We start from the raw sequence: 16,054 nt of genomic DNA, 5'->3' as shown, positions 1-16,054 counted from the left end.
CGGTTGTATCGCTTCGTTGCTGCACTGTAACCAACAGGGGCTGTTTCTGGTGGCAGCTGCTAATTTTTTGTTTGTAAGAAATCGTGTCATGACTGTGCCTCAGAAAACTATCTCAAGTGACTGGTACCTTAGAACATGTGATGGATTTTGACTTTGACTGATGCTAGTCTAGTATGCAAAAATACGCTCAAGGGAGCCCATTAATGGTTCCAACACCTGATGATGTTAAGACAGTATTTTAAAAGTGACATCTTGGGCCATGTGTTCATACTGGTAAGTGGACACGTAGTTCTAGCACCTACAACATAAGGATTTGCAAAGCTATTTCCTTGCATCTCTAGCTTGAATCCTGATTTTTATTTTTTTTTCTGGGAAACTAATATATTCACAGAGTGAAGAAAAAAATAAGACTGTAAAACCCAGTGTATAGCCAACAAAAGAAGCAGACCCCTTTAAAAGATATCTGTGTTCCTCTTTCATGGTTTCCTGTTAAGTTCTCATGCACTTTTGCATCAAGTATGATAAGCCACAAAAAGAAGAGTCAACTTCAGTTGTCCAGTGACCATTATTATGTTTTCTGCCCTCGGTTTTAGCAATTAGTTAGAAGCCTAGGTATATGGAGAGAGGAGGTGAACCTGAGCCTAATGAAAGACCATAATTGGCTGAGAAGTGCCAACATGGGTCACAACATGCACAATGAACCATGTGCAAGGAACGAGTAGAAAATGACTCATCCCAAACATCACTAATGGCATCTTATTGGCTGTCACTGGGTGCCAGAGGGATTTTTATGTGATCTCATGTTATATTGGGCAGACCACTTACACATATTTCTTTGCAGCAGTTTTCCCTAAGCTTTATACAACACTTGCAGTGCAATCTCTGGATTGAAACTGAATTTCTCACTGTTCTTCCACCCAGAAAACCCACAGGAATTTGAACATGGTTATGAAATTGTACCTGAAGATTTGCAGAGACATTATGCTTTGTTCATCCTGCTCATCAGTGAGCCTTGAACATAGTACAAAAGTCACAACCATCACCTGGGAGGCCTCACTTCCTCTCTTTTGGGGAAGATGGTACGACAGTTGACTGGATGCATCAAGGCCAGCTGCAACATGTCTCATGGGTAGATCAGGTGGATGATACTGAAAAAATCCAAGAAATTCAAATACTATGAAGTGTCACTTCAAAAGAAAGGTGGTCTCCCCCCAAATAGTTTAAAAGATACCTTGAGATGTGTCCAGATGAAGTATCATCTATCAAGACCTGTGGAGTCTTCCAGGCATTTAATAAGCTACATGCCACAGCACTGTCATACATGACTGCTGGAGATGCACCACAGTGGCAGCAAGAGCATCTTGTTTGCCTTTGAACACCTTTGCATTTGGGAAATGCTATTTCAGAAATTACTGACAGTACAAGGTGCTCTGAAGTAAATGTCTCCTTATTATTGAGTTAAGAATGATATAAACTGGTCTTAACTGTAGTTACTGTGAGACACTGATAGGACACAAGCTCAGATCACCTTGAAAAAGCTTTAAAGAAATATGTTCCTGAGAATGTTCTCCAGACAGGTGTGTTCTCTAGAAGAGTGGCAAAGCTCAGATCTCCCTGTAGTCTGAATCTGTGTGAGTTACTCCACTGAATCAGTGGCCTAATGCCAGCATAGCCCTGGCAAACGAGAAGTAGACCGTGACTTCCCATATACATTTCTTCTAATTAATTACTTCTACTTCATTTACCAGGAAATAAATAAATAAATATCTGGCAACAAATCCAAAATTATTTGTAGGTTTGACACAAGATAAAGATAAGCTTGTCCAAATGCATAACTTTACAAGTGGAGTTTCTGTTTAAAGTATATTAAAGATCTTTGTCAAATTAATGAAAAAACAAAACAGATGCATATTCCTCAGGAAGAAGAATGAGGCAACTGTAAATTGATGTGATCTTGTTTTGGAGAAGAAAAGCATTATACACATACCATGAAATAACAGAGCAAGCAACTGTTTTGGCTGCAAAGCCAGTCTGTGTAGCATCTGACATTACAGGGAAATAAAAGGATTAAGACCAAAATGCCAACAAAAATTTAAAATGGCAGATTCTTTTGTTATTATGGATTAGCAGGCCTCCTTGTCTTTGAATACAGGGAAAAGTATTTGTATATACTTTTTTCTAAACTAGGTATACAGGTACACTATGGTACCTAAATTATTTCTTAATTTAAAAAGCCAATTTTATTAGTAAACTAATGTTGTTAATAAAGTAGCCACCTCAAAGGAAGTCATTACCTCAAAGTTCCAGCATCCCAAATAGTGGATGATTAAGTTCAAGTGGGACAGGTATTCAGGTTTTTGGTTCTGCTAAATAATAAAATTACAGCTGTAATTAGCAAACATTTAATTAAAATAGCTTCTTTTTTTCCTCTCTCTCTCCTAAGGCTTGCAGGGGGACAACTGATCTGCATGACAGAGTGATATATCATGTAATTAGTTGAACATAGTGCAGAGAGAAATTATGTTAAAAAAGCAACTCAGAACTGTCCAAACATTAAGATCATTGGCTGTACATTTGAGTAAATCTATGAAAAAAAAAAAAAAAAAAAAAAGCCTAAAAAAAAAAAACTCTTTGATCTTAATATGTTTTATGCAGAAATCCATTCCAAAAGGGGAGTCAAGAGTTCATAGCAAATTCTTACTCATTTAGTCTGGCAATTTAACCAGCAGACACTGAATCCAGCTCAGCCCAGGACCAGATGGTATTCATCCAGAACTTCTAAAGGAAATAGTAAAATTATTAAACATATGTGTAATCTCTTGCTTATAACTACATTGCCAGAAAAAAAAATCAGTGCAACTGTGATGCCAACATTTAAAAAGGTTAAGATCCTTGGCTGTACAATTGAATAAATCTATAAAAAAAAAAAAAAAAAAAAAAAAGCCTAGAAAAACAAAACTCTTTGATCTTAATATGTTTTATGCAGAAATCCATTCCAAAAGGGGAGTCAAGAGTTCATAGCAAATTCTTACTCATTTAGTCTGGCAATTTAACCAGCAGACACTGAATCCAGCTCAGCCCAGGACCAGATGGTATTCATCCAGAACTTCTAAAGGAAATAGTAAAATTATTAAACATATGTGTAATCTCTTGCTTATAACTACATTGCCAGAAAAAAAAATCAGTGCAACTGTGATGCCAACATTTAAAAAGGGCTCCAAGGGAACTAAACCCTTGGATTTACAAGCCAGTCTGTAAGCCTGGCACCCTCAGAAGGAAAACTGATGAGCATGGTCACAACAGACAAAAATCTCTGGACACATGGTCTGCGCAGCTTTTGTAGAGGAGAGCCACGCCTTGCAGATTTAGAGATCTCAGCTTGTGAACAAGATGATCCAGTTTGTTTTAAACTGTAACTACACCGTTGCTGGGATTTGGATGAGAGAGCATTCCCTCACTGCTTCTGCTTTTGGTTGAAATTAGTACACTCTGGAGTGAAACAGGGGCTCAGCACTTACTCCTCAACCCTTTGTGTCTGTGCTGTACTCTCTGCCCTCCTCTGCTATGCTCTCCCCTCATTTGCTGTCTGCACAGATTGTGACTGAGCCGAGAGCCTCCACCACGCAGGCTGCAGCCAAGGCAGTTGGGACCGTTCTGCATTTCTGCTGAATGCATGAAACCTACAGCCTTGGCAGCTGGCCTCATTGCATTCATCCCTCTTGCATGTGCTTAGGAAGCATGCCTCCATACTGTAGCAGGTCCATCCCCTGGGACGGGGCTAGGTGAGGGGCTCCTACCATCCTGGGGAAGCTGATCCTTCTTACCTTCCCACATACAGCTGAGACCAATGTGAGCAACCCGCAACCCTGGCCAGCCTCTCTTTCCCCTGATAGCAAGGGGGTTAGTGGGACCTTGCAGTGGTGTGTACCACTGATGAGCAGTTGCATCCAAGCCTTCCAGATGTTAAGAACATTATGCCACGTTATGTCCTTCACAAGAGCCCAGTGCTCTCTGGCAGTTCAGCCTTTTCCATGTGGCGTGGTCATGGCAGGCTTTCTTTATGGACAGCCTGGACCTGCCATTGCTACCACCAGTGGGTCTGCATTGGGAAGATGTGAATGGCAAAGGATGAATCCATCTGCTCACATGTAATTCAGGACAATAAGCCTGACAAGTGTCATCTGAATTTGCACATGCAAACATGGCTCTGGGCTACCTTTGTGAAAGTGGAATGGAAAGATCTGATTTCCTTATCTCCCTTGGGAATAAATAAATAAAAAATAAGTAAATAGCCACTTTCTCCTTAGGCTGGCCATCAGAGGCAATTACTTGAAAGCCAAGCTTCTGGTATCCATGAGCATCATGTGAACACAGAGCCACTGAGCCATGAGTAACTGGCGATTCAATGATGGCCATGCAACTGAAGATCTTACATACTCAATAGAACATGTGCTGAGTTTTTCAATTGCTTGCATGCATGCTTCAGTCTTTGTGTTTTGTTTCTTTAACTTACGATGTTAATTAACTCATGCTATGGGCACAACACACATCACTTCTTGGTTTGTTTCTTCATTGCTTCTCTAGGAGGAGCCTCCCAAAGCCTGGGATGATTCAGCCTATGGCAATCAATTTTCACTAATAGTCCTGGAAGACTTGCCTAGGTCTAGGGAATGAAGCTGGTGTGGATCTGCATGCCAGAAAGAGCTAGGAGAATCATGGAAGCAGGAGTTCAAGATCAGTTTAACATCATAGACAAGTAGACCATTGGTCTGGAGTGAAACAGGAAACAGCATGATTAAAAGATTGGAAATAAAAAATAGAAATTAAAAGTAGGAATGAAATGGAGGTATGAATGGGGCCCCACAAGAAACTTTGCTACAGGTGTTCATCACTTTCATAAATGCTCAAAAAAATTGGAAGAGGGGTGAGACAAAAGAGTCTTTTGCTAATGCTAAGTCATTCTAGGAGAGAAGTAAAAACTTATTTTGAAGAACAGCAGAAAGCTCTTTCTGATAAAATGAAAGAATAAAAGTAGAAAAAAATAATCGTTCGAGAACAGTATAGGGCCCTAAAGTAGATATTACTATGAAGGAAAGAGACTACTGAACATACAGTACGTTCTTCCATGAAAACATCAATTCAATTCTCAGTAGACATAAAAAAGACAAATAAGATTACATGGATTATTAGGAAAGGAATGGAGGAAAAAAACAACACAGAAACTCAGTATGCTATTATTTCAATCCTTGATTCATTTCTGTGTGTTAACATCTGTGGAATACTGTAGAATAACTAAAAGAGATTTCAGACTTGGGCCATGATACTCATGGAAGGTATGAAACTCCTTCTTTACAAGGAATGAACAACCAACCTAATATTCTTCAGATACGACAAAATTATGGCACGTACAGAGAAGCTGACTTCAGAATTATAATTCACTCTCTGTCATGATAGAGGATACCTTAGCCCCAGTGCAATCTCTTTGATTGCAATGATTCCCCTAATCTTGTCTTCCCTCCTGATCCGTAACTGTGTCTCCCCCAGACTTCCATTCACCTTGTTTCTTCTATTCTTTTTTAACCAGGTCCTGGAGACTTCATAAAAGCCACTACACAATCCAGTTCAGCAAGCCTGGAAGCCCAGCAGGTGATGACAAGTGCACAGTCCCAGTCTGTATCTGACAACATACATAATAGTTAATCTTTCCTTTTAGTATAATTAATTTATAGCTACATGTACACATCTTTTTACATAAACTATATATGTAGTTTAGTATAACAATAGCATAGCATATAGTTGCTTCTTCGTGGTATGGGAATAACCAAGCTAGAACTCATCAGAACACCAGCAACACCAGTGTAGTGGTATAACTAGTATAAAAGCTGTAGATGTAAAATAAATTGAGAGAGAATCAAACCCGAAATAACAACACATCTATGGTAAAAAGTAATTGAAGAAGTATTGCTAATATCAGCCATTCAACACAATTGAAACTGATTTCTCTAATGCAGATCTAATAGAAGGTGCCAGGAATCCAGAAAGACCTCTTCCACATTAAGAATAAACCCAGAACAGCAATTTGACATCTTGCTTACAGAAAGACTCAAACTCCATTACAGGCTATTTAATTTGGTAAAGGAATTGCTAAACACAATTACCCAGCCTGTGTTTTGTAGCAGGTCAGACCATTAGAATAATTGTAAATAATTACAATAGCTTCTTTTCATACAGAAATGCCTCTCAAAGCTCAAAATCATTCAGACTGAAGGCAACTTTATGACAGAAGAAAGTGCTTTAAAATGTAAAGACCGTGTTGAAGTGCATCACGTGGCTATGGAATGCAGGATCAGTATCTCAAGTATAAAGGACACCTTAGACAGGCAGACATGGGCTACAAAATTTAGTCTGAGTTGGTTTGTTGCTGATGTTTCTTCTATAGAAATGAATTTTCAAAGAAAAGAGAAGTTGTCAGCCAGAAGTTTCGGCACCTTATACTGGTTTGCATCTTTTTGCTGTCTATGTAGAAGAGCAAAAAAACTCAGCAGTCCTTTTCAAAAAGCATCTGTTATTTTTTTTTGTGCATTACCAGTGCTAAATCAGTTCTTGTCTCAGCTGCCATTTCAGCTGTTTGGGATATTACAATAATTTGAATTTGTCAGAGAAAACATTCAGTAAATTCTGGAATCATTAAAAATAAATACAAAACTAAAGAAACAAAAAAATTCTCTGTTTAATTAAATGGGTAACAATTATAATTTAATAGAGGAGTTAATTAGTAACACCCATAAATGCAGTAATAGAAAGCATATTTTAAAAATAAAGGTGAATCAGGCAGCTAAAAAGAAAATTGGGCTTTCAGATACATCAGTATCTAAATGTTGAAACTTAATGCTCAAGAAATGCAAAAATGGAAACATATTTTCACTTTTATTTCTTCAATAGGGTTTTCTCTGATTTTGAGTTTCATGGTTGGGAAATAAACCAGAACATGTCATTCTGGATGGATTTCCTACCAATATGTTACATATTTGAAACTGGAATTAAGTTCTGCTGGATTAATGTTTTTTACTGCTGAGACAGTTACACATTGTATTCACCAGTTACCAGCTCGAGTGGTTTTATCTCAGGTTTTTAAAAACTGCACAAAATTATTAAATAAATAAATACATAAATATATAATTTAGAAATTTGAACTTTAGATGCAACTTCCTAATCTACTCTCTTACATACCCAGTCCAATTAATGGCACTATACAGCAGGGCTGGTGAGACTGGAAAAGAAATCCAGGCCTTCCAATCTATGTATGTCAACTTTGAGGGATCCAAACCTGTTATTAGGAGACTGTTATTGCTCTGCCTATTTAACTAGAAGAAATTTTAAATGTGAAGCTTGTTTTCCATTGAGGTATAGCAGGGATTAATTTATAGTATCAATTTATATGTTTGGCCATAAACAAGCTGTATACTGGAAGTTAAAAGCCCATGACTTAGTGGAAAATTCAGAGAGGATAATGTTTATGTGTCCAAAAAGCACAACTCAGAAGAAATTTATTTTACATGAGTTTGTTGTATTTTATACTAATGTGTAACTAATGTGCTGCAGTTCATCGAGTTTGTATGCAAGCCATGTAAAAGTCCTTGCATTGAAAAAATATGTTTCTGCTTACATTAATTGACAATTTAAATACAATACTTTCATATGTTTTGATTCAAGAACATTTAAATTAGTGAGTCTTTCTGACTTACTGGGTTTTGGATCAGGCACATCCAGCGTTCTCTGTTGAAGCTAGCACTTCACCAAATGAGGCAAATATTACAGCTCTTGTTTTTCTAAGTATACCCAGTCTTCTGTCTGCTCCGAAACATGTGAAGATAAGAATCATTTTCATTAAGGCATGTAAAATCATCACTGTGTTTTTCTCTTCTCTGTTCTTTTATTTAGCTACTCTTACCATTTTTTATGTCGTTGGTTGAGAGACAGATTTATCACTCTCATCACACACAGGTCGTGATTTATTGGCCACAGAAACACAGACTCCCTCTGAGGAATATTGCAGAGATGTGAGGAGAAGCAATCTTGCAAGGGGTTAATGCTGTAATCTTTTTCTAGCCTGTTTATAATCCCAACAGTAGGCCAGTAACAGAAGAGGGTGGATCTAAAAAAGTACTGGTGGAGAGATGTGTGTGTGTATGTGGGTGCATAAGTGTGAGTGTGTGCACACACATACGCTGTGTTTTTCTGAACTGCCTTGTGTGCCACAGGAATAAATCTTGCTCAGCCTGAACAGGACTCTGTGTGCCAGGTGTTCCTGACGGAGAGTTGGAAGAGCTTCCTTGTACAACTGCCTGTCTTATTCCTCCTGAAGATTTCATTCAGAAATGTATTTGTTCACTGAAGGAATGGGCAGATAGTCACAAACCCACCCACTTCTTCACCAAAGCTAACCTGTGGATACTGAAGAATGGAAATAGTTGATACTAGCTTCCTCGGGAATGGTACCAATATTACTGCTTTCCTGTGCGATATAATCTTGGAGAATGACACTTTTTTCTGTGTGGATGATACACCTTATCCTTCTAAAGGTAAGTACAGAAAAACAGATTTTTTTTCAGTTTTAGTTCTAGCTGGAAGGAGGGATACTGTGGAAACAAACAGCTACACAAGGCTTTTTCTGTGAGAGAGTATAAAATCAACTGCTTGCTGGTAAGTTAAGATGAGAAACAGCAGGGAAGAATTTAGTATGTGCTGGTTTTCCATGTTGAAATTTCAACTAGAGCAAAACTGGGATATAATGGAAAACTAAAACAACAGCACTATTTGGGGCAACATGTAAACACTTCTGCTAAAAACTTGGAAAAACATTATTTTTACTCTTTGAGCTATTCAGTAACATCAGATCAGGAGTTACCTGGTCTGATACCATGAATGAAAGTGATTAAATACAAAATTGTAGCAGCGTCAGGCTGAAAAAACATCATCGGTGTATTAAAATATTCTTGATTGCTGTATCATTTCTTACTTCTGCATAAAGGAGGAATTGCCATGGTGAGGGAATAGTGGACACTAAGTAGTGTCAGCAGAATGTGACTCTTCAAATGCACATAGTATTGCATGTATTGTATTTTAATGTTATACAATTCAGGTAGATCAGAATGAGTTTAGGAATTTTGGAACTTCCACTGATTTCTTATTGGTATAAAGACATAAACCTTAGTAAAACTGAATACAGAAAGGGTTTTGAAAGGCTTTGCCTTTTGATTAAAGGATGAAACATACTAGTCTATGACCTGTCTGTTGCATAACTGATTTATTTTCCTTGTAACAATTTTCAGATTTGCATCAGATAATTCGGATTCTACTGTATTGTTTGATATTTCTGCTCAGTGTTTTGGGGAACATTCTGGTAATTACAGTCCTGATAAGGAACAAGCGGATGAGAACAGTCACCAATACGTTCCTGCTGTCACTAGCAGTCAGTGACCTGATGCTCTGCCTCTTCTGCATGCCATTCACCCTCATTCCCAACCTGCTGAAGGATTTTATTTTTGGTAGTGCTGTTTGCAAAACTGCCACTTACTTCATGGGTAAGTCTTGGAGGTTTGTACTTATTTTGAAGGCTGACAAATGAAATAGGTGAAAAGGTCATAGAAGACCAGTAAAAAGCTGATTGTTTCTATCTGCCATCAAAGAGCTACCAAAATCAACAAGAAACAACTTTGTAGTGCCAATCTTTCTGGTTCTAGTTTCCCCAGAATGATGCAGCAAAACACAGAGAGGCACCACTTAACCGCACACTGAAGTGCTTCACTGGGTCAGGTCAAGGGAGAAGTGTGTTTTATCAGAGCTTTAAAGAGGAACCCAGCACATGTGCTTGCTTACCCATCTCTGACAGTTATTAGCAGCATTCAGATCATCCATCAGAAGTTACAGGGTTGCACAGTCCTGATGAAGGGCAGATCCTGTCCACAGATTTTTGGTAGCAGTGATACATGGAAAAAAAAAATAGGCCCAAGCAGGTGTCATTTGCAGAGCTGGAATTTAGAGCAAGTGCTTTTTGAGAACAGAACAGGTGTGATCAGAGCTCACCAGAAGAACAAAAAATAGAGGTAAAAGTAGAGGTTTGACAGGCTGACTTTAAGAAACACCACTTTTATATGTTGTGCTGTACCTCCTGTGGGTGCGGAGCTGGGAGTTTCAAAATGCCTGGGTTACGTATGTCTGTGTAAGTGGTTTTGTCTTAATTCCAATACCTCGCTGTGTTTGCTTGAGTTTTATATGTTGTGCTGTACCTCCTGTGGGTGCGGAGCTGGGAGTTTCAAAATGCCTGGGTTACGTATGTCTGTGTAAGTGGTTTTGTCTTAATTCCAATACCTCGCTGTGTTTGCTTGAAAAAAAAAAAAAAAAAAAAAAAAAGATAACATTATGTAAAGTTTTTGCTACCTTGCGAGATCCTTGGCTAATTACAGAAACCTTAGGTCTCCTTTCAAACCATGCCCTTGAGAACTTTGACGCAATGTGAAAGTACACAGCTAAAGAGTGCAAATGGGAAACCAACATCTTTTTGTAGATAAAACCAATAAAACTAAAGGCCATGTTTAAACAATCGTAATGAATTGCTGCCATAAACACCATAAAGCATTACTGAAGCATTGTCATAATTCTCTTATTTCATACTGTGTAAATTATTAAAATCCAGTTAAATAGTTTTGAACATGAAGCTTTTCATTATGGAGATGTTTTAAGAGTCAGAATGTGCGTATTTCCCATTAGCAGTTCAGGTTAACAGAGTCTACAACTGACAGACAGACACTGGCATTCATTGTATCACCTTAGTCTTTAATCTTAAAAGGTATGAAGCTTTATTTTAAACTACCCATAATTTGTGTGAAGCAAACTGTAAAGATTTTATATTTTGACACACGTTAGAATATCCACAAAAATAATTTAATGAAAGGTCAGGCCATGAAATAAAACATTGGGATAATGTTAAGAAATATTTATAATCTTGCAGTGATAAATTGGGGCACCTCAGTGACAGAAGCACAGGCTGCTGTATTATATTTTATAATATATTAACAGGAGAAATTAAGGGTACTTGAAGGACAAAGATTCTGCTTCATGACTTCATTTCTCCTGCTTTGTAACTCCATTAGCATCTAATTTTAAAAGTGATAACACATTTAATTCTCTTGAATCAGAAAATTAAATCACTATTCAAGCAGGATACTAAAAAAAATTAAAATAATAGATATGGGACTATGAACTTCTGTGTTAAAAGAGTAATTAACAGTGTAATTCCACTAATTTGAAAAGCTTATTTTAATTTCAGTGCACTTACTTAAGTGTATAAACAACAGCAGCAAAGAGAAAAATTAAGAAGAAAAATTGTCTTCTTTCCCTGTTTTCAGAATTGCATGGTTTGGCAGAATGAATCTTTTCTCTTAGACTTCTGGAGTGAGAGAAGTGCAGAGCAGGAACATCAGTCTCAAGATTCAGAACCATTGCCCACACAGAATCATAGAATCATAGGGATTGGAAGGGACGTCTAGAGATCATAAAGTCCAACACCCCTGCTAAAGCAGAGTCCCCTAGGGCACATTACTCAGGGCTGCTCCAGAGGAGATTCCACAACCTTCCTGGGCAGCCTGTTCCAGTGTTTTGTCATTCTCACTGCAAAAAATTTTTTCCTCATATTTAGATGGGACTTCCTGTGTTCCATCTTGTGCCTGTTGCCCCATATCTTGACAGTGGAAACTACTGAAAAGAGTCTGGTTCCATCCTCCTTGCACCTGCCTTTAGACATTTATAGAGATTGATACAGTCTCCTCTCAGTCTTCTCTCCAGGCTGAAGAGGCCCAGCTCTCTCAGCCTTTCCTCATAAGGGAGATGCTCCAGTCCCCCGGTCTTCTTTGTTACCCTCTGCTGGACTCTCTCTAGTAGTTCCCTGTCTCTCTTGAACTGGGAAGTTCAGAAGTGAACATAAAATTACCGATGTGGCCTCACCAGGGCAGAGTAGAGGGGAAAGATGATGTCCTTTGACCTACTGGCCACGCTTTTCCTAATGCATCCCAAGATATCATTGACCTTCTTGGCCACAAGGGCACACTGCTGGCTCATGGCTAACTTATTGTCTACCAGGACTCACAGATCCTTCTTCTCAGAGCTGCTTTCCAACAGGTCCACCCCTAAACTCTACTGATGCATGGGCTTCTTCCTCCCAAGGTGCAGGACCCTTCACTTGCCCTTTTTGAACCTCATTAAGTTCTTCTCTGCCCAGCTCTCCAGCCTATCCAGGTCACACTGGATGGCAGCACAGCCCTCTGGAGTATCAGCCACCACTCCTGGTTTGGTATCACCAGCGAACTTGCTGAGGATACACTGTCCCCTCATCAAGGTCATTGATGAATATGTTGAACAAGACCAGACCCAGTACTGACCCCAAAGGGAACACCACTGGTTACAGGTCTCCAACTCGACCCTGATCATAATCCTCAGAGGTCTGTCACTCAATCCGCTCTTAATTCACTTCATTGTCCACACACTCTTTTCTGACTTACTCAGTATGATTTTTATAAATATTTTAGCTTATAAATCATTAGCTGAGTATTTTACTTGCTATATGCATACAGAAAGTTATCAAAACTATTAAAAAAATATCAAGAATGTTTAAAACAAGATAATAACCTTTTCCTTTATTTTATATATATAGGTGTCTCTGTAAGTGTATCTACATTCAACCTGGTTGCTATATCTTTGGAGAGATACAGTGCCATTTGCAAACCTCTGCAGTCCAGGGTCTGGCAGACAAAATCTCATGCCCTGAAAGTGATTGCTGCTACCTGGTGTGTTTCTTTCACCATCATGTCACCATACCCAATTTACAGCAAACTGGTACCTTTTACCAAGTATAACAACACCACAGCAAACATGTGTCGTCTCCTTTGGCCCAGTGATGTCATTCAGCAGTCTTGGTAAGACATAACTGACTGTTAGCAAATGCATAATTATCTGGTGGAAAACAGGATTTCATGGCAGCATTAAGCCTACTGAAAATCAAGTATTAACCTTCAGCAAACATTTACACTTCCATAGTGCTTATTTAAGAAGTAGAAAAACCTAAAAACAATATTTTAAAGTTACTTACATTTTGACACTTGTATAACTTCTCCCTTGTCATAGGAATGATACCCAGCATGGCAGATTCTCATACTATGCCCTGCTAAGCCCCTACTATCACTGTAAAGAGAGCATCTGTCACTCTTCAAGTGGGAATACTGCTTTCAGTCATTTATACATAAACCTAAATAATTTCAACTTAAATATTTTCAGATAAATCCTTAATTAATCTTTGAAAACCACAAACACCTACAAGCTCCCTTCTGTGTGCTGCCTTGCCTGTTCATTTTCTCTGAAGGTTCTCTGAAGCAAGGAAGTAGAATATGAGAAATTGGTGAGGTTGCAAATGCCTTTCTTGACAACTGAACAAACCCTTTTGGTTACGTATAGAAGATTGAGGCAGAGAGATGAGGGGAGAGACAGGGCTCCATGTCTTACATGTCCAGGCAAAGCAAATAGTAGCACTATCAATCTACACTATTATTTAGCTACTGTGTCCTTGCATAAGAGCTAAACACTTTAACTGGAACTGAGAAGATATATGATTTTTTTTTTTTTGCTACTGAAGGTGAGTTGGAACTGGGAACAAGATTAAAGTAAGCAGCTCTTCAGAATGGTGTATCCAGAGAGATAGTAAATTGGTATTAATATTTTTGGTAGTCTGAGGTATTTGCCAGTATGAGTACATGGAGGGTGCAGGGTGAAATTCTCTCCTCTATGGTGTTGTTGCAGATTCGCAGGTATGTTAGTAAGTTGGTACCAAAGTCCCAGGGAGCAGATAGACATAGGCTCATGGATGCATTGAAACAGAATGGTTTCCCCGACTTGTAATCCCATTAGAGAAGCTGCCTAGGAGTGTAACAGATATGCAACCAAGTAAAAGCTGCTTCCTTTAGTGAAGGACTTAGCAGCGCAGGGATCCCTACTTGGAGCTCTGTGTGGCCCCAGGGATGGCAGCCCAGGTGGCAGCTGCTGCTGCCCTGCCCAAGTCTCACAGCTCCTCGGCGAGTCAGGTCTCGCTGAAGTTGTGACTGCCAGTACCAGGGGTCCTCAGAGAATCAGCAGCTGCTCATTTGGCTTCTGCAAGGCAATTTTAACATCATTCAAAGCTACAAGGTATCCGACAGACATCCAGTTACAGCAGGGAGCCCCACTTTGAAACCTTCCGCCCCCTCTAATCGCTAGTGGAGTGACCATCTCCCCTGGGCTGTGAAGGCTGGGCAATGGATGCTTTGTAGTCACAACAGCCTTGTTCCTGTACTTTGCTGGGGGAAGATGGAGGAGAAGAGGTGGGAAACTTCTAATTTCCAGAGCTGTCAAACAATGCTTTGTATTAGCATGAAAAAAAAATTCAGAAAAAGCTTAAAATCTCCTTCCCACCCCCCAGTTCTTACCTGGAGAAAAATGAGTTCTTTCGTCTTTGTGCTGATCCTTGGTCTCAGTTTGTTTTTTGCTTCTTTAGGTACACTTTCCTGCTACTCATACTCTTTCTGATTCCTGGGATTATAATGATGGTTGCATATGGCCTCATTTCTTTGGAACTCTACAGAGGAATAAAATTTGATGCCAGCCAGAGAAAATATTCACGAGGTAAGAATACATTCAGGTTTAGGGGCTTTTTTTAAAGTAAAAGTTGAAGATACGAGCAGTTATCTTGAGGTTACAAAAAGGAAAATTTTCCACTTCCATAAATGACATTATGATCAGTTATGGTCATGAACCAGCTAGATGCATTTGTTTCTTGAACCTATTCCATTATACACTAGCAAATGATTCTTCACCTATGGCCTCTTTGCAAAGACTCTGGGCAGGATACATTAAATTTCCATTTTGCCTGTTATAGAAATACCAAGATTTATTTTTTTTTTCTGGCCGTGTGTGAGGATCAATAAACACCAGAACAAAAATTGTCAAGTTAAGATAGAAGCATATAATTTTGAAAACTATCTTCAGTGAATACTTGAGTAATGTTCTTACATCTTTTACATACATTTGTATAGATTTAAGATGTGAGAGATTTGGTAGATAGCAGCTGGTACACAACTGACTCGGAAGTAAACCAGTGCATTCTTTGATGAACCATGAGTTAGGTTATTTTTTTAGACTTAGACTCCATTCTTCATTTTTTATTGTGAATCACTGTTCAGAGATATTTTTTCCAACTATTTAAGCACTAATTTATATGTACAGAAAGAAAAACAAGTACCTGCAGCACCAAATATGAGGATGGAGATGGATGTTATCTCAACAAAACCAAAAGGAAAAGGAAAATGCCATTGCAGCAGCTCTCTGTTAGTAGCCATAGCAAAATAGACAGGGTGAGAAGCAACAGCTCTTCAGCCAACTTAATGGCCAAGAAACTCGTCATCCGCATGTTGATGGTGATAGTGATCTTATTCTTCATTTGCTGGACTCCCATCTTCAGTGTCAACGCATGGCGCGCATTTGACACCGCTTCAGCAGACCAGCATCTCTCAGGAGCTCCTATCTCCTTCATCCACCTGTTGTCCTACACTTCTGCCTGCGTGAACCCAATCATATACTGCTTTATGAACAAGCGTTTCCGCATGGCTTTTCTAGCCACTTTCACCTGCTGCACTAAGCAAACGCCCCCTGTGACACGGGGAGAGATTGGTGATGAAGAGGAGGGGAAGACCACAGGGGCTTCACTGTCCAAATGTTCTTACACGCACATGAATGCATCTGTACCACCCTGAGCTGTGTCAGAAGAGGCTGCCAGTGGCCTACAGAAATTCAAGCCTTTATCACCTTGTCTTGGACAGTGACTGTGGCATCAGCTGAAAATGATTTAGTTCTGAGGTAATGAAACACTTCAGTTGACAGTAAAAGCAGTGAGAATGTTATGGGAAATGGATGCTATCACTGAGCTTTATATCTCTTTCTCTTAAAAAGTACAAAGGAGGAAGAAGGCTCTTGG

At 39.0% G+C, this 16,054-nt stretch overlaps 1 protein-coding gene across 1 annotated transcript; it reads left to right on the top strand.

Annotated features, from left to right (window-relative positions):
* Positions 1–8,302: 8,302 nt before the first annotated feature.
* CCKAR (cholecystokinin A receptor) lies at positions 8,303–15,833 on the top strand. The gene is made up of 5 exons (XM_010007300.1): positions 8,303–8,582; positions 9,333–9,584; positions 12,710–12,971; positions 14,579–14,706; positions 15,307–15,833. Exons 1-5 carry the CDS (start codon positions 8,462–8,464, stop codon positions 15,831–15,833), a joined length of 1,290 nt encoding a protein of 429 aa, XP_010005602.1. The 5' UTR covers positions 8,303–8,461.
* Positions 15,834–16,054: the final 221 nt, after the last annotated feature.

Source organism: Chaetura pelagica, unplaced genomic scaffold (genome assembly GCF_000747805.2).
Source record: "Chaetura pelagica isolate M959 unplaced genomic scaffold, ChaPel_1.0 scaffold261, whole genome shotgun sequence".
Classification (NCBI taxonomy): domain Eukaryota; kingdom Metazoa; phylum Chordata; class Aves; order Apodiformes; family Apodidae; genus Chaetura; species Chaetura pelagica.
Note: the sequence above shows the minus strand (reverse complement) of the source record. Positions and strands in the feature narration are given on the sequence as shown.

Coding starts and splice junctions, on each gene's coding strand:
- CCKAR (XM_010007300.1), top strand. CDS start 8,462: ATGGAAATAGTTGATACTAGCTTCCTCGGGAATGGTACCAATATTACT. Junction 12,972..14,578: donor GATGTCATTCAGCAGTCTTG/GTAAGACATAAC, acceptor TTGCTTCTTTAG/GTACACTTTCCTGCTACTCA. Junction 14,707..15,306: donor CCAGAGAAAATATTCACGAG/GTAAGAATACAT, acceptor TTATATGTACAG/AAAGAAAAACAAGTACCTGC.